At 44.8% G+C, this 19742-nt stretch overlaps 1 protein-coding gene across 1 annotated transcript in view; it reads left to right on the forward strand.

Moving 5' to 3' along the window:
- sorcs3a (sortilin related VPS10 domain containing receptor 3a) overlaps positions 1-19742 on the forward strand; it is a gene marked incomplete at both ends in the record, with an annotated part of 256176 nt that overhangs the window by 165854 nt on the left and 70580 nt on the right. Inside the window, one exon of the mRNA XM_083655384.1 lies at positions 5192-5350. Within this exon, the coding sequence (XP_083511510.1) occupies positions 5192-5350 (159 nt within the window). The remainder of the gene's footprint in view (positions 1-5191; positions 5351-19742) is intronic.

Genomic DNA, 19742 nt, shown 5'->3' on the forward strand with positions numbered 1-19742 from the left:
TCACTGTAAAATCAGGAGATCAGGAGAAATTACCAATCAGGAGCACAGCAGGAGAAAAGGCTAAAAATAAGGAGACTCCTGCTAAAATCAGGATATGACAGTGTCGATATCACTGGAAAATTGAAAACAGTTGACTTTATTCCAACAATTTATAATCATTTTCAATCACAGGCTGCTGTGTGCGATGGGATGTTGTGGCATACTTACTTGGTATACAGCAAGACATGGGCACTCGATACTAGTGCTTTTTGACTGTCCTTGAAAGTATAGTTTTGTCCAAGTTGACCTGCCTGATTACTTATAGCCTATGTTAAATAAATACAAAATCTGAAGTGTGCCAGCAGACATGGAGAAAGTGTGTCAGCAGACTTAGAGAAAAATAGCACAACTCTTCTGTGTGACAGCAAGGTTCATCAGCTGCACTACTCCCAGGGGCCAGGCGAGGCACTGACCCTGAATACCTGTACCTAGAGAGGGACTTTAAGGTGTCCTGGGACTGCCGGGCCAAAATACAAAATACCTCAGCGCTAGGAGCTGGTGATAGCCATCTCCGAATACATGACTCAGTCCTCCTGGCTTCTCTTATATTATGGAGAAAATGTAATTTCACATTAAGGGGATAGCAGGGATCTATAGTCCCTTAGGTTCTCTCTTTTTGCTGACGTGACACACTTTTTGTTATTTAAATTTATATAAGATCAGACAAACTTTATTGGCACCCCAAGGAGGAGACTGATAGCCTCGTCGCACTCAAAACACAGAACAATGCATACGCAGGATATAATAACACCTAGGGAACATTGCACAGTCCTCATACCAGAAACATTAAATTCAATAATTAAAATATACTCAAGGTATTTTATATGGTTTGAGGAAAGTTATGAAAAATGGTGGTTTTATTAGCACTGGCAGCGTTGTTAGTGAAGTAAGTCATGGCATCCAAGAGCAATTAACAATCTCCTGAGAATATGTTTACTCCAAAAGGGAACGTCTGACCTCTGGAGCCTGCCCATTAGCCCATATCGCCCTCTGCACCTTATCTCTTACCTCATTAGTGAGATGTTTGCCATTGCGTAGATGGATGGACCTTTGCATGCATGCTCAGTACGTAGCTCTGTTGCTCCTTGCATGTGAATGGCCATGTTTAGCATCTGCGTGCGTTCTTCGGATGAAAGGAGAAATCAGAGAGGGCCAGTGATGACGCTAAAATACTCTTAATAAGATATATTCATTTCACATTTCTTTTGACAACAAGAGAGAAATCAATATGTTTCCACCACAGCATATGTAGAGTTACATATAATTGTTTCACTTACAGTTGTCTGATGAAAAAGTTGAAGCTGTGACCTTTTACAATGGCACATTATAGATTTGAATGATAGTGATGACATTTAGCGCAAAGCTTCTAAAAATGACACCTCCCATGAATCTTGTGCGCTGCATTTTGATGTCTTTTTTCCATCTCGGTCTGTGCTCCGGCTCTGATTGAATGGTTGATAGATTAGGTTAATTTCAAATTGAAGACAACACACAGTTAAAATGCCATTGAAGAAGCACAACAGTACAAACACGACGATTACATCCGGGTGATTTGGTCTTCATCCACTAAGAGCATATTGTAACTCTGTGAAAACCTTCGGTCAAAGATGACGCTAAATTGATCCGGGTTGATGGGATATCCCTTACAGAAAAACCACATACAAAATCACATGTGATTTTGCACATGTGAAACGTGAAAACATGTTACATTTTACATGTGGAACAAATGTGAAACATGTGCATTGCCCATGGGAAGCATGTGGTTTTGGAACATTTTCACATGTGAAATGTGTGAAACCCATGTAAATTCCCATGTGATTACATGTGAAGCCTATGTGATTACATGTGAAACACATGTAAATGTTGCTATACAACATGTAGCAAAATATTTGTCACATGTTATAACATGTGATAACATGTTTTCCACATGTGAAAATGTTCCAAAACCACACGCTTCCCATGGGTTTCACATGTGTTCCACATGTTTTCACATGTGAAATTTTAACATGTGGACACATGTGAACCTCATGTGTTTTTTTCTGTAAGTGTTATTTGGTATGGGGTGTCTTCTCCCCTGTGTGCTGTTTTATAGATCGTCCCACTTACCACAAGATACAGGACTATACTGAGCTCCATCTCCATGCTGCACCAGACTACACACTTCAACATCAGGCTGATAAAACACAAAGGTTATCCCTGCAACCTCCATCGATTTTGTATTGGTACCCAGCTCACTCGCTCGCCTCCTCACACAGGCTGGGTGTGGATGCCGTGAACGAAATCTTAATCGCCCCTCGCTAGAGCTACTAATGTTATCAGTCATTGTGATTTTGTAAGTGATTATGGTTTGGGGGCTATTGTTTTAGTTGGCAGCAGAGAGAAATGTTGGCTGCCTTTTTGTATCGGTTGTGGATGCTTACTAACCACAGAGAAGATAAACTGGCTTGTTATAATAATGCGTATGGTTACGACATAATGTGCCTACTCTCACTCTTACCTGGCTGTAAATAGGTCATCTAAGTCTGACAATACTTTCTATAGGGCCTATTTCCAGTATTAAGAGAGTGAATGTGAGCACTCCCCAATCAACCCTTGAAAAGATATGAACTAAAAGGGCTGCACTTCAAGGCCATGGTTATATAGAGAAGGGACCACGATAATGATTTCATATGAAATGAAATATACTGGATACAAAGACATAAGGATCATCCATTCCATATTATATACACATATGATAGATAAATATATACACAAACAATACATAATAGCCGTGCAAAATACACCAAAATAGCCGATGCCTTCGAGGACTCCAGGCATTTGTGCTTCCCCATTTAACTGTGAGCCATGACAGTGAACTCAAAAGAATGCAAAATGTAATTTCCCGTTTATAATAGACTCTGTCGCATACTATATAGAGTAATATTATAGAATATTATTAGAGCTTAAAAGCGTTGAATTACATCTGACAAGCCCCTAAGACCCTGGCAGATGTAGGGAGGCTTTGGCGTTCCATAGTGACGGGTAAATGAATGGCGGGATTGGCCGGTCTGAGCCAATGAGAAATCCCGGTCGAGGATCTGCTGCCTGTTTATTGGTGCTTAATGAAAAACAATTTATCTAAATCAGCAGCGGGGAGGGTTCCTGCTTAAAGCTCTGGAAAGAGGGGTGGTATTTTTGTCAGTGACAAATGTGCTGCTGTTTTTCCCATTCAAATTGAATTGACGAGAGAGAACACCGCCGTTTGCCTTGTGAGCACAGCCACTTCCCGCGGTCACACCACACACTCCGCACAGAGCCATCATGGGTGTTGTAGTTTTCTTAGCCAGATGAGAGACTCTTACAATTTTTTTCTGAAGGATAACTAATATCTACTAGGAGAGCTGCATATCAAAGAAATTCTAATATTTCCAGTTAAATTGGTGGTTTTCAAATTGTAATCTGATCTGTGTAATGCATGGATTAAATCATAGCGTATGCCGTTTAATGCAATAGAATGGCATAATATGTCCAAATATATTAGATGTCTAATTGAACACATTTTCTTCAGTCAAGCAGGAACTCCTTTGCCCATGTTGGCTGCATCCACAAATACTGGAAATGTCATGAGTTGTAAGAAGTATACAGTGGGGAATTCCTCTTATTGAATTCTTTCATAATTGTGATAGCTCTGGGCTAATTATTGTAAGCATGAAATCGAGGACTATTACTGTGACTATGTTACATTTGGAATAGAGAGCCAAAGTGAACGTCACTTCCTGCTTCAGCACTGTACCAGAGATTTTCATCCCCCATTTATTTTCCCATAGACCTTTCATAAAATGCTTATAAAACTAGTTTTACTTGTTCAAACTAAACAGTTCAGATACATTTAGAAACACGAGAGACCACAGAACATTTCACTCAGACCAAAACGTTAAAAAAAATTGTGGATACAAAAAATCGATTATGTTTTTTTGGTCAGAGTGAAATATTCTATGGTCTCTCCCGATTCTAAATATAGCTGAACCGTTTGGTTTGACCGAGTACAACTATTTTTACAAGCATTTTACAAAATATCTATGGGAAAATAAATGACGGATGGAAATCTCTGGTACAGTGCTGAAGCAGGAAGTGACGTTCACTGTGGCTCTCTAAGAGAAATACATTGGGTCGAGAAATGCTGAGAAATTGAAAATATGTATGATATTGTATGTATGCCATATGTCACATGTTAAACAATTCCTTTAGCTACTATAACTGGAGTACAAGCTCACTCTCTACTCTTATTTACTGTGACAAACCTAGCAGGGGTTTCAGACAGCGCTTCCTCCGGAGTCCACACACACAGTGTCAGTGCCACAGAGCCATGGCAACAGAAGAGGCACACTCAGAAAATGTTGGAAATGCAGTGGAGTTTGTTTGCCAAAGCATAAGCTTGTTGACGCGTGCCAAAAGCCCGGCCTTTTCTGCTGACACTGCTCCTGCTCTTAACATCTCTGTTCTTCTCTTCTCTCATCTCACATGCTTTCCACCTCTTTGCTCAAACTCCTGTTTCCTCTCTTCTTCAAAAACTCTGCCTTACTCTCACACATGCTTACACCCGCACACACGCACGCACGCACGCACGCACGCACGCACCCGCACGCACACACACACACACACACACACACACACACACACACACACACACACACACACACACACACACACACACACACACACAACCTCTCTCTTCTTCACTCACCAATTGTATAGGACGAATCAGCGTGACGTCACTTGCCACCCAGAAATGCGGAACCCCGCGGCAGTTATTCGTATGAGTTGTGCCAAACAAACGTTAATATCTCAAAAACTATACATCACATCGCTTATATTTTGACATTCTGAGTGAGAGCAAGAAGTAGCTCAAGAGTTTGATGTATAATATATGCATGTCGTGTTTAAAGTTGTGTGAACTGTTGCAGTTTTTAAAATGTAAACACAGTCAGCCGGCTAGAGTCAGACATGCAAGCCTCCCAAAGCTCACGCTCCATAGGGTTCCATTGCCGTTGCCACCCAGTGACACGGTTTGTTTACCAAAAGGCTGCTGGGCTGATCCCTCGTATCCTTCTCTCTCCTCCCCCCCTTTTCTCTCTTCTCCCCTCTCTCTCTCTGTCTCCTCTCTCTCTCTCAGATCATGGTGTTGACTGATCCAGAGTTTGAGAGCAGTGTGCTCATCAGTTCTGATGAGGGTGCCAGTTACCAGAAGTACCGCCTGAGCTTCTACATCCTGAGCCTTCTGTTCCATCACACCGAAGAGGACTGGGCCTTAGCCTACAGCCACGACCAGAAGGTCAGATGGTGCTTGATTTGCCCACCTTCTTTTTCTTTCTTCGTTCTTTGTCTGCACAAGCGGTTGTGTGATATGCTTTGGATTGTACCGACGTGATGTCACATCAAAGGCTAAAGCTGTGAGGAGTGCTTTACGTTTGTTTGTTTCATCAGGCAGGCTACTGTCGAAGTTGTGTATTGGACCAACTGTCCCCTCAGCTGGAATTGGTTCATCATATCCCCACCCTCCCTAACACATTTTGCTCTGAGAAAAATATTGAATGTCAATACTATCTACGATGGGCTCAGTACACAATTCAATTTAGTTTCCGTAAATCTGAAATATAAATAGAAGTTACATTAATTAGCTTATGATAGAGCATTCATTCTCGCGTTGGGTATGAAAACCCTCTCATACGAAAAGTCTTTCAATATCGGGAAGGAAATACTGTACATTCCGTGAATGGACTTAATTGAAAGCGATTTGAACTCGGCAGTGATATCCACACAAACAAACTCTCGACCGATAATATCAGCCGACAGTATCATCAGCATTCTGCAGCTGTGTCTGTCTGTGTATTACTGTAGAGTGATTCTAACCCCACTGCCTGTGACTAGAGCTTTTCCTTCCCAGTCTTCGTCATGCTACCTCCACAGTGCTGTCTCACAGTATGGGCTCTGTACACCATGTTCACACTAGTGCTACCCAGCCAGCCCAAGTTCTGCCATTATGGACAACTAGTGCAGCGTCCGTTAGCCTCACTACACCGCTTTCCGTGTTGCCTTGGCGACTGACCCTTTGCTGAACAGTGGCAGCAGTATCGACCCTAACGATGACAAACTAAAGGAGAGTTTTGGCATGCAATTTTGTCCCAATGAATAAACAAACAAACCGATTAATATTTAAATAAATGCATGCATACGTACATAAAGTATTTAGCAGGCTACTAAGAGATTCAGTCCACCAGAGATTAACTTTGTCCGTTGACATCTAGTTACATGCCTGTATACAGTGATGGATGTAGCACAGGGGTGCCCAATACGTCATCGCGAAGGTAGTGTGGTAGATTGCATGGCATTGAGGGGGGGGGGGGGGGGGGGTTTATAATAAAATAAAATATAATGGAAGTACAGTACATGCAGTTGTTTATTTTAATTATGGATCATAATACAATGCAATTGTATTGTAAAGTGAGAAAAAATAAATCATGTATTGGGGGAAAAAGTGATGCATCGATTTAAGATGCATCGATAATCGTAATCGAATCGAATCGTAGCCCTCTGAATCGTAATCGAATCGAATCATGTGGCCAGTGAAGATTCACAGCCCTAATGTCAAGTGGTTGTGGGACAACGAGAAAGTGTTGTGAGGTTAGTTACTGCAGGCTGGAAACGATGTGTGTGCCTTTGCGATGTTGAAACTGGACTGGTAGATCTCGGGAGGCTGGCTACTTGAAAAGTAGATCTTGGGTCAAAAAAGTTTGGGCACCCCTGATGTAGCACATACAGTACAGGATCAGGTTTTGATTATAGCGGCTCGCTGTCTGCATCTTACAGAGTCAGGGACAAGTGGTTGCACTCTATTCATCTGGGCGTTCTTGCCCTGATGAAGACTTGTGGTGCTGATGCTGAGACGTTGGCTTATTAAATATGCATTGCATCAAGCGCTCTGCAACACAACCTGGCGGCGACAGCACGTCTTCATCAGGGTGAAAGTGTTCCTGTTACACTCCAACACTATTATGATGATATTATTATGAAGATGAGCCAGGTAGCCACATTACAGAAGCCAGCTCAAATCCCTGCAGCATGCAGTGTAAAAATAAGCTGGGCACGGGCGGGTTGAAAGAGGTGCCGTCTCCCCCCTGTAGCCAAGTTTCCAGGCAAAACATGCAATAAATTAGTCTGCTGCAAAAAGTAACACTGCTTATCACAGTCACCACTGTGTTACGTAATTCCAAAACAGTCTTTCCTGATGTGAATTAACCCTTTTATGACTAACATATCCTTAGCATTTCACAATATACCCACAGGCTTTTATATAGTTGAGGTGACAACTGCGATCTCTCTCTTCTTTTTTTTGCCTTTATTAGATAGGACAGTAGGCAGACAGGAAAGGTGGGGAGGGAGAGGGGATGATGACATGCGGCAGAGGCCCGCGGGTCGACTAAGCCTTAGTGGTGCACGTTCTACCAGGTGAGCGACCGGGACGCCCCGCCATCAGTATTGATCTCACTGATGAAATACACTTCAGTCATGAAGGGGAGAGATACGTCAACCCGAGGAGAGAGTCGAAGAAGCAGTTTTGCAGCCTTGAGCGACTGAGACGTGCATTTTGGCAACTCATCATTGCGAAGGCATTCAGGGTCAGCGTATGCAATGATGATCGGCTGAAAGATTACAGATATTATGAGAATATGATCGAAACATGGCTATTTAATTGACGGCAGCGCTAGAGCAGTTTGCTCTTTCTGAGAGGGGGCACCTTGGCACCCAAAGCAACACGGCCCGGCGTGGTTATCATCTCTGCTAGTTCCGTTTTCATTCTGCTGTCTGTGTCTGTGTCGTACTTCCTGCTCATAGTGCCCCACGGCTGTTGTTGCATCTAAAGAATATGTTCTTACTCAACTTAGTTAAATGAGAGTGAAAGAAGCCCATAACCAGCTTTGTATCATTACAATGTCGGTAGTATCTGCAAATGAACACTGTGTACGTTCCCTCCATCGAGCCTGCAGCCTAGAGCTCCCAGTTCATTCGCAGGCACTTCTGTCACCAAATGACCTATTTAATGTCACATGTTTTACGTCATTTGGAGACGGAAGTGAGCAGATGTTCTGCTTGAGGGCTCTTGATCAAACTACACATTTTTCCATTCGTATTATTATTATTTTTTATTTGTGCAATTCCCCTTTTTCACTTCCCACCCAATTCGCCCATTTTGTGTCTAAGAGGCAGGAAGTATCACAGGTGCAAGCAGAACATTAATGCGGGGCTTAGAACTACCACTCCATTTAGTGATGCAGTGCCGGGGGGGCGCTCGTTCCTGTTTTGCTTGCACCTGTGTTACCTCCTGCCTTTCAGACACAAAATGGGTGAATTGGGTGGGAAGTGAAAAAGGCATCAGGCATCCATGGAGAATGGTGTGGAGAGCCTTAACGAGCTGTAATGAGCCATAACAGCTGGCAGGGCGGAGCTTATCTGCAGGCAGATGAACGGGGAGATTCTGGTGCAGGCTAGATGGAGAGAACTTCAACATTGTTCATCGGTATATATACTACCGACATTGTAATGATATGAAACTGGTTGAAACGCCGCAAACTCCTCCTTTAACAGAGATATTATTGGTTGCTTAATTTGCCTTAATTTCCCTTCCAGCATCAACACGATATCTCAACTGATGAGCTAGCAGCCAGAAGCTGGAAGATGCTCATTTTAAGCTAGTACCTGGCTAATAGTTTTCAGACTGGGTGAGTCCCTCTGAATTTAATCAGCTGTTAGTTGGCGCTCATGGTTAACTGCAGCCTCGCGGATGTGAGTTTAACGCTGTCAGAGTGGAACCCTTTAGTAAGATTTCAGATTCTACGTCAAGAATTTTAATGGGCTCGTCGGGAGTATTTTGTCATAATACTTGGTTCTCTTTCAAGACTTTTTAATTAACATTCAGGTCAGTCCCCTTCTCGAGTAAATTGAGGTATTTTTAGATGTAGTCCTAGTGACCTTTCCAGGCTCGTATCTCTCGACTGTGTGGAGTTGGTGAAGACAATTACTCACTGATGTAGTCCCCAGTTGGCTTTGGAGAATAAGGCGAATAAGGCTGCCAAGTGATTGTGTTACATAAACATCCTGACAGAGGAGAAGACGAGTCGTGGGCGTCTGGGTAGTGGTAGAGATCAAAAACACTCTCCTACCACGGCGGAGACCCGGGTTCAATTCCCGGCAGCGGTATTTCCGGCTTGGTCAGACGTTCCCACAGACACAATGGTGGGTGGGAAGCAGGTGGGGTATACTGTATGAGTCCTGGTCACTGCGCTAGTGCCTCCTCTGGTCGGTCGGGGCGCCTGTTCAGGTGGGAGGGGAACTGAGGGGAATGGTGTGATCCTCCCACATGCTACATCCTGCCATCCTGTCAGGTGAAAAGAAGCGGCTGGTGACTGCACATGTATTGGAGGAAGCATGTGCTAGTCTACAACTCTCCCCAGATCGGCAGATTATTTTGGCCAAGTACAATTGGGGAGAAAATGGAAGGAAAATGTTTGTTTGTTTGTTTGTTTGTTTGTTTGCTTGTTTGTTTACTTTAGAAAGAATAAGAGACCTATTTTTTTTTATTCCCTGTGAACTTTCCAAACTCCTGATTGACTGGGTATCAGGGCCTCTCATCTCAAATCTGTTGACAGCATCAGACTGCAGCTGTTTGGTTCCTTCACTTATTCATGAGAGACCTTCCTGCCCTTGTTTCAAAGCTAAAGTGGGGGGGGGGGGGGGCGGGGCATGCTGTGTTGTCAGAAATGTGGGGGGCGGGGCATGCTGTGCTGTCAGAAATGTACGGGGGTTTGAGGGGCGCTGTGCGGGGCGGGGGGGTGCTGCGTTGTCAGATATGTGGGGGGCGGGGGGGGTGCTGCGTTGTCAGAAATGAATGGGGGTTTGAGGGGCGCTGTGGTGAAATCCATTCCTCAAAAGAGAAGGAGCGTTAACCTTTTTTTTTTTTCAGTGCTGCTTCCTTCATATCAGTCCCGATGGAGTGGCAGGAATTTGAAAAGAGGGGGTTTCTCAAAACAAGGTAGTGGCCACATTATTATTAGCATAGAACTCTCCTCCCTCACGCCTCAGTGAACCTGAGAGACAAGGCCATGGCTCTCTCGAAAGGATTGCGTTAGTGATGTTAATCTAATGTATCTGTGAGAGATAAGAATACCGTTCTGTGAATTGTAATCACTGCAATCACTTTGCAATCATCTATTTCAATCAATTCATTTCTGATTAATGACAGAATGGAATATTGTTGAACTAGCTATCATTACTCATCATCATTATCTTCATCATCACCATCATTATCGTCCATCGCCTCCTCATCATATTACAATTGGAAATTGAGTGTCCGGCCTTGATGAATAATAACGTTGCTCCCTGTGCTAGTTACCAGTCGTATCACATTCATACAGTTTAGCACAAATTAACTCCAGGGGACGGACACACTGTAAGTCTGTGGTGTCAAACGGGGACAGGGGGGCTTTCATGGTCCACCGCTGTAACCTCATAAAGACGCATGCTAAATCAATCATATGGAAATGTGCTGCTTATTCACGCCGCGCCACAATCGCATTAGCCTATTTAGGACGGTACACAGCAGCCCGCCGGACCCCGGCAAACGTTCATTACCTGTGTTGTGTTTGTACTTCCACTGGCTGGAGGGCAGGGGGCGCTCCGTTAAGGCTAACGCCGCTGTAGCCGCGGCGGCGTCTGTGCTACAGGCTGGAGGAGTTGGAGCGAGCAGGGCTATATTCCATCCCAACGTGAAACAGATAGAGGGATTATACTGTCATTAGTAAGGTGCTGATGGATGAGTCAGAGTGCAGCGATAATCATACGATAGATCATGACTCACCGGCCGTGGAGGGGCGGCGTCATCGGCAGGTTAATTCTACATGCCAGAGGAGGTGTGCTACAGCATTAAGGAGACATGCAGAGTGGGGATGGATTAATAAGGTCACATGCAAGTGCACATACTCGGTGTGTGACAATGCATACAATGCATCCCTCGCACATGCAGGCTGCACTAGCCGAAAAACTAAACAGTCAGCATCACAGACAGTCTGTCAGAGAGGGGGTCAGCTCGCCATTCCGAAGTGTCGGCTTTCCGATCATTGACTTCTATGCTTTCGGAGAGGTGGCCCTTTTTATATCCAAAAAATGTTTCGCCGAGAGGTTAGGTTCTGGGGGAGGTTAGGCTTAGGCGTGGCGGGTGGGAGAGGTTAGGTTTAGGGTTAGGGTCTGGGGGAGGTTAGGTTTAGACGTGGGGGCTGGGAGAGGTTAGCTCCAGCCGGTCCCCCGGGTTAGGGTTAGGGTTAGGGTTCTTTCGCAATGGCGAGACAGATCTCAATTTTGTCGGAATGCCGGTATTTCGGAGTGCCGACATTTCGGAATGCCGAGGTGTCCCCGTCAGAGAGAGAGAGCGACAGAGAGAGAGAGAGAGAGAGAGTGAGTGATACGCGCCAAGCCTGCGTGAATTCACCAGGAGATGTTGGATTGTGGTTCTGGTGTGTCTGGCATGATGAAACGGCAAAAAGGAGTTCTGAAATCAAAGGGAAATTATGGATACAGTCGTGGAGTAGTGAAGGAGACATGGCAACGAGAGCTAAGAGAACAGAATGGAGTAACGTGTTCTAATGGAATGGCACTTATAGCAGATCCACACGCTTTTGTCAAAACAGCGGGTGAGGTGTGCTGTCGAGAAGGTCGAAACATAGCGACAGACACGCGAGGAAAAAGCAGCTTCTGTTGTTTCAGATCCCCGGCTAAGAATTTCAAAGGATCCTTATACTGTATCTATATCTTATATGTGTATCTTGAATGTTTCTGTAGGCAACAGTATTTCACTGGACCTTTTTCAGGCAATTCAACCAGAGTGGTATGCGCTGTTGCTACATGCTACTTTGTCTAAGCATGGCTCTTTTTTTCAGATTTCCCCCCCCATTTTCTCTGCCCAATTGTGCCTGGCCCAATTCCCCTTGCTGCTTCGGTCACTGCTCCGCCCCATCTGCCGATCTGGGGAGAGCCGTAGACACACGCATGCTTCCTCCGATACATGTGCAGTTGCCAGCCGCTTCTTTTTGCCTGACAGTGGTGAGATTGACCGGCAGGACGTAGCACGTGGGAGGATCACGCTATACCCACCAGTTCCCTTCCGGCCCCAACAGGCCCCCCCGACTGACCAGAGGAGGCGCTAGTGCACCGACCAGGACACAAGCTCTCATTCCGGCTTCCCATCTCTGCAGACACAGCCAATCATGCCTGCAAGGCACGAACCTGCGACCCTCGTGTTGGTAGGCAGGGAATCTACCGCTACACTACCCGGATGCCCAGGCATGGGTTTTTGAATGGTTCTCAAAGAACGTGTTATTGTGAAATTGCCCAAACACCATGGAATTTTGCAATAGCTTTTTTTTTTTTTTACACTGTGTAAATAATACTAACTTCATGATACAGTGCAGGGCTGGTGCATCCCTGGGTGAGATTTCTTCATTATATCCAAAGATCAGGTACAATTTGCTCTGGCCCTCGGGGAGCAGGGTTTGGAAATAGAGGCATGTCTGCTCGCCCTTGGTGAACACCCTTTGTCCTTTGAAGGCGTTTAGAATTCACCGGCCGAAGCAGAGACACCTTTAATATTTCAACAGCCATCCTAACCTTTGTGTGGCTCTTACATGGCGGCTGCTTTCGCCGAGCTGTGTGGGCCTGTCAGTTAACTTTTAGTTCTTCAAGGAAACAAGCATAACTGTCAGGTGTGGTGGAAAGAGAAGAGTGGTGTGTGTGTGTGTGTGTGTGTGTGTGTGTGTGCGCGTGTGTGTGTGCGTGTGTGTGTGCGTGCGTGTGTGCGTGCGTGTGTGTGTGCGTGCATGCGTGTGTGTGTGCGTGTGTGTGTGTGCGTGTGCGTGTGTGCGTGCGTGCGCGTGTGTGTGCGTGCGTGCGTGTGTGTGTGCGTGTGTGCGTGCGTGTGTGTGTGTGTGTGCGTGCGTGTGCGTGCGTGCGTGTGTGTGTGTGCGTGCGCGAACAAATGGAGATAGATGGATCATGCGTGAATTCTTATTAAATAACCCATTTCTATCTGTTATACACATACAGTAGGGGCCTGACTGACCTCCTCGGTTGCACTACAGTGGATACGTTGATATCAGCTGATCTGTTGGTTGGCTTGTTTATCAGTTTTGAAAACAGGCCTGTGGACTATTCCCTCATCGTTCACCCTGCTTATGCTGCAGCGGCGCCGACCCCCGATATGACATTCTAGTTTAGAATGACTTCTTCGAATCAAACGCGTTCTTTTTCATCACGGCGACTAGAGTCAGAGAAAACACTTGAGCGTTTTGCATACTTTATTTCCCGTCGATTGGGGAGGGTTATTTCATTCACTTCCCCTGTCTTTTGCTGTGCAGTGTTGGCAGGTTCCCCCCTGAGCTGTTAGCTTGCAGTAAGGAGTTAAGGTGTGTATCTGGGCCATAGGCAATATGACATTTATTTCGTGACAAACATCATTTACTAAACCAGCCATTCCCCACCTGTGGGCCGCGATGGTATTGCAAGTGGGCCACCAAATAATTTGCAAAACATTGCAATCTTTGGGAAGAAAATGTAATTAGTATTATTATGTATGAGAATGCATTTCTCCATTGTTGAATCATGCCGTTATTTAATTTCCAATCAATTATTTGTTAATTAGCATACTGCAGACAGCCCCTCACTTTTCGTTTGTGATTTCTGTGTGGTGCTAATGGACAGCTCCTTTCATCGTTAAAATAGAAAGTGTTCTGAGATCACATTCTTTGCCCTCTGTACTGTTTGTGGTCGGATGTGGGCCGCGGACATTTTTGAGATTTTCAAGTGGGCCTTGAGTTGGAAAAGGTTGGGAGCCGCTGTGCTGAACCTTAACTGGAGCGTCCTCTTGTTTGGAGTTCACAAAGTAGTATTTAGATCAGCTATTCCTCCCCCAGCTTTTCATGAATATGAACCGGCTCTGCATTGTAAAAGTCACATCGTATTACATCGAAAAGAAAAGAAAAACATGCGCTTTCTTTGAATCCATACTTATTGCCATTAGAAGCTCCCAAACCAGCATTAGTGGTTTACTCACATCTCAGCTCAGGGAGTTGCAGAAACACTGGATTCATTGTGATCAAAGCAAACATAAGCTTTGAAAACCCACATGTTCTACGACTGATTTGCCTCCCGGGAGTCGCCTATACTGTACCCTACTGAAACATCCTATATCATCTACAGCACGCTATTTAACAATGGCTTCTGCTTCTTTACAGGATGCTCCTGTGGATGGTCTATAAACACAAGGTCAATGCTTGGTTTGGCTCCTCTGGTACTTGCCACAACATACGTCAGCAAAATTGTGCTATTCCTAAGGGAGAACAAGTCATAAGGTCAATCACCTTCTTTTCCCTGTTGCAAAATCCACCTCAGGTAACATCAAATAAAGTGTTGTTGATTTAAGTTGATTATGCAACATGAATTATGCAACATCTTGCTGTTCATTCAGCTTTAGTGGTGGTCAGATTTGGCTGATGTTTGTGTAGCACTTTCCAGGGAATCAAATCATTCACTCTGGGTTCATCTGCTCTACTCTCAGGCCAGAGAGCCATATGCATATTTCTGGGAAAATAATAACTAGATTATAATATTTAAAAAGAAAATCCCTGTATGCCCTCTTCTCGTCAGTTTGGACATTTCTAGAGTGCACTCGTTGGGGTTTTCCACCGTCAGCTATGTATGTTTGACTGAATGTGAACGCCCTGGCTGAAACAACAGCCATCAACAGCAGAACAACGCCACCAGGTATCTAATAACATCATCATTACCACCTAATGTCTTTTTCCCCCCTTTCTTTGGAAACCCCAGAGTCCCTCAGGGCAAACCTGTTTGTTTAGCATTTTAGAACAACATCAGTAATTGACTAATTGGAAGTGTGAAATGATTGGGCCGCGTCTTCCGTTATAAAACGCCATCGCACAAATAGGGGAAGGGAGGATCAAAGATTTATGGTTCAGAAGTGCTGCGTTACTAGGAAGAAGAAGAAAAAAAAAAAACTCCCGAGTCGCAACCCCCATTTTCCCACTCCTCCACTATTCCCCTAATGATCGTAACAGGGCTCGGAGCCATAAATCTGAACAGTAGGGAGAGTAAGTGTCTCATCATTATGCAGCCTCCACCTATCGGCTCACGTACCTGTAAGCCCCCCGCAGGACCAGCAGCGCCACTTGTTTCAATCCAATCTCATCTCAGTGAGCTCTTCATCACTTTGCACCTAATGACGTCCCCACGCCATATTGTTGTCTTACGTGTAACAGGGATGAGCTGAATTAAGCCTTCCGGTTGACTAATGGCGACGGCTGAGTTAAGTTGACAGGGTCATTTTCAGTTGAGGTAATGTCGTTTCCCCCGCCGAAGAAGTTTCGCAGTTATGAAGTCGCAGTACTGCGTGCGGTCTGCTGCGTTGGACGACGGCTATCATCACCTTGGCAGCAGGACTGGGGGTTCAAGCGTACATCTGTTTGTGTCTATGAATAGATGGATTTAAAAATAATTGTGTTTCATGGAGACCACGAGAGGAGATAGTGATTAATTCTTATGACATGACAAAATAGATTTGGGCACGTCTGAACTCCCTTGTCCGTCAGTTTTATATTCATAATACGAGCATATAGGACATTTGTCTTTTTTTTTGGACAGTGCAGTTCTCTAATGCTTTTAAACCCTGACTTAGTAATGTTGCTACTGTGTTGCCTCCATATAGCAAGGTGACCTCGAGCTGTGAGAACAGTTATTATAGGAGACCACAGGGTGCTGCTCTCCAGGAATGAAAGGCCTAGCAAGGATAGTGAAAAACCAGCTGGATACAAAGTATCCCACTCTTGCCATGAAGACAGTGACTCTGTCCAGTACGTTGTGTTCAAGATAAAAGACGAAATCTGCCTCTCTTCGTCTGTCTTGAATACAACTGGACAGAGTTTTATTCAGACACGTCGAGAGCAGATAAATTGGACGGAGGATACTAGCCTTTGCTCCCCCCTCCCCGGCCTCGAGGTTTGCAGGGATCATGGAGGAAGAGGTGCAGGCAGACACATGTGGATAAGCTGGCTGAGTCTGTCAGGTCTTAGGATTTGGAGGAGGCTTTAGCCGTCTGGCCAGTTAGCCTGGGAAATGGGGAAATATGCTCTGGCGAGGAAAATGGGCGAGTCACTTTGGCTGGCGAGCTTGTGATTGGAAAGGTGCTCAGGGGAGGAGTGAAACACTGCTAATCGCTGTACAGTGTTGGGCCATAATTGAAATAATCTGGCATTCATTGTGCTCTTACATACACATGCTTGCGCCGGAATGCACACGTGTGCACACACAGATGCTCACACTCGCACGCACACACGCACACACACACACACACACACACACACACACGTGCGCGCACGCACACACACGCTGGCTGCCTTAGATTTTAAGTAATTTTTGGGCAGTTTTTCCATTTTCAAAACCTACACACGACTAAAACAATGTGTCTGATGCTGTGTTGGATATTTTCTCCAATCCCTGCTCCCAAGGGACGCACCAGCCCACCTGAAATGAGTGCAGAACTGCCTCTCTCAGTGCCGCACAGTCCCTCCAGTCCTTCAATATGCAAACATTGTTTGACTTAATCCGCCCTAATGATGCAAATTTATGCTGTTAATTATTTCTAGCCGAATCGTATCCTCGCTAAACGTTTCCAGAAATGCAATGGGGACATCAGGCTCAATAAAGTATTCAGGGAGTGAGGGGGAAGACACATTATTCAGGATTATTTTCTTCTTTCTTTTTGTCATTTGTATTGACTGCATAAATAGAATGACCATTTTGTCACATTCCTAATATGGGTGATGTAGAGTACCACAGGGATGACGTATTTATGTAGTCGGAAGGCGGAAGTCCCGGACTTCCTGGATCTTACGGCTGATGATGTCACAATGTCTATGACATTGATGATGATGTCACAATGTCTATGATGTGACATCTGGTGATGATGTCACTGTTGATGTCACAATGTTAGTGGGAAGCAGGGCCTTATAAGAAAGATTTTAATATGCCAGAATTTCTTAAAAACAACATGCTGGACAAACAAAGGCTCAAAGAAAGGAAATATCCCCACACAGTATAATGCTGTCCCGTGCTTTAAGGGATGGTGATGATGTCACAATGGCTCTATGAGTGTGAAGGCCTAAAAACGTAAAATATTGATGCCACCCATCGGCAGATTTTTCTCTCTCTTATTTTTGCAACAGATTCATTCCAGACCCCTGAAAAGTGTTTTGGCAAATTTTGGAGACGGTCGGAGCAACGGTGCGCCTTGCAAATCCGGACAAACAGACATACAGACAGACATACATACAGCTGTCCAATTATAGTAGACAGATGATGATAAGAAAACAACAACAACCTTTATTTGTATGTATAGCACCTTTCAGATACAACATGCAGCTCAAAGTGCGTTACATCAATATTAGGCAGAGAAGAGACAAAACGACGGAGTGGTTCCATCTGAGGCCACTCACACTTATTATGATAAAATTGACGTTAAGCAGCTAACCTCTCTATTCCCATCATTTCACATGGCACCACTTTGACTGAGCCAAAATAGCAACTGCATCATCGTAACCCATTTGGAGATGAGATCACTTAAAGCCGCCTGCACTTTCCCTCCCCGCCTTTTCATAACAACATTGAGCTGGAGCTGCAAGACCACGCGTCCTTTTCCACCCGCTTCCCTTCTGATGTGAACCTTCAAGATAGTGGTGTTCCTTTACGGCTTCACAAACCAACATGGCTCCTCCACCTCTATTACAGTGTGCTCCCCCTGTCCCGCCTCCGTTAAAGAGCTAGTGCCACCAGCCCCTCTCACTGCCCCCCCTGCTTTCAAAAGGTCATGTTGAGCCTGAGCCAAAATGGCTGCTCAGCCGCTGCAGTGCATTTCTCAGCTCACTGACTCTCCAGATGGCAGGTATCTTTTACTGCCCAGCTCACTTGTCAGCGAGCTGCGACAGCCCGGGCCGCGCTTCATCTGGCTCCATCGGGCCCCATCGGGCCCCATCGGGCCCCCCCAGGATGCTTTTAATGGACTTTAATTTGAAGCACACGATCAGGACAATACAGACACGCCACTCGCTGCCACAACGGATATAATGGGGTTCTTCTCTTTGTGCATTATGGGCATAGCATTTCACAAGCTAATTACAGCTAATTGGAAAAGCAATCATTTGCCAGAAGGCCCAGGTTGAAATCAGCTACTTTATATACATTGTGAACCACTGTTGTTTGTATTATGCATAGAAGAGCAGCGTGCGGCTTCACAATTGATTTATTGCTCACAAGAATCGTTATAAGACAACACCAGTACACATTTGTATGGAAAGAGGCGGCTGCATGGTTTCCGTCCGAAGCGCATGGGTGTTGTTGTTGTTGTTGTTGAGGCTTCACAGCTCTTGGCCAGGCGAGCAGAGTAGAGGACACGTCCCACCATCATCTGCCACCAGAGAGAAAACATGGTTGCTGACCGTGAAGCTCCGTGCTTCCATGTATTATTTGAAAGGCGGTTGTCATTTGTTGCGCACCAGTATTTCTTCTAGGTAGCACAGATAGTGTAACGAGGATTCACCGAGGGAGCCCAGGTGGTGCACAGTATGTAAGGCAGCACAAAGCCAGAGGGAATTGTTGAATTTGAGCGGGGCACACATTAGTGTTTGACATTGATCATCACGTACAGTATATGTTTCGATTTGTTGAGCATGTCACCAGTCATGGTCCAGCTCTATAAGTCACTCGGTTGGCTCACTCGGTTGGTTGGTCGGTCGGTTGGTCGGTCGGTCGGTCGGTCGGTCGGTCCACAACATCATGTTGGTCCACAAAATCAACGTCAATGGAGTGGATGATATCACAATGGAGTGGATGACATTACGCATATCTGGTAGCTATTGCAAATTTGTTGCTTGTGGAATAGCTCTTGGGACAATGTAAAAGGAAAACCAGCGCAAATTCGCAATAGCTGCGACCACATATGCGAATTTGTGTGACTAATTGTGAGGCACTAATTGCAACTCTTTCCTTCCATTTCTTCTTTTGTAATGTTATATTCTTCAAAAGGTGGGTTATCATCATTCATTCATTGCATCATATGCTCGAGTTTTCTCTTGCAGTTTTCTAAGCAAAAAGTTGTAGTCGGGTAAAGGGGCTAAAGGGGGTAGTGAAGACAAAAAAGTTTGAGAACCACTGTAGTAGTATGATTAGATACTAGGGGTGTCGCGATACACTCAGTTCACGATACGATACGATACACGATATTGGGTTCACGATAATGATACGATACGATATTTTAACAATATTTTTTTGCGATCGATTTGTAAGTTGAGGGGCCATCCTCCACGCTAATTTGAGTAATTTCAGCCATTTTCATCATCCGTGTCTGTAACGTCCCTCGTCTGTTCAAACAAAGCAATGAAAAGGAGAGCGAGCATGCAATCAGATGCAGATCAGTGCCACCATGTTCAGCTTATTTTTCTCGCAATATGAGATCTAATCTCAACGATAGATACCACTCAATAAACCAAAGAAAAACTAAACAAAAAATATACCAAGTAATCAATTTGATAGTGCACTGGTACAGGGGTTAAGTG

This window comes from Poromitra crassiceps, assembly GCF_964638095.1.
Source record: "Poromitra crassiceps genome assembly, chromosome: 19".
Classification (NCBI taxonomy): domain Eukaryota; kingdom Metazoa; phylum Chordata; class Actinopteri; order Beryciformes; family Melamphaidae; genus Poromitra; species Poromitra crassiceps.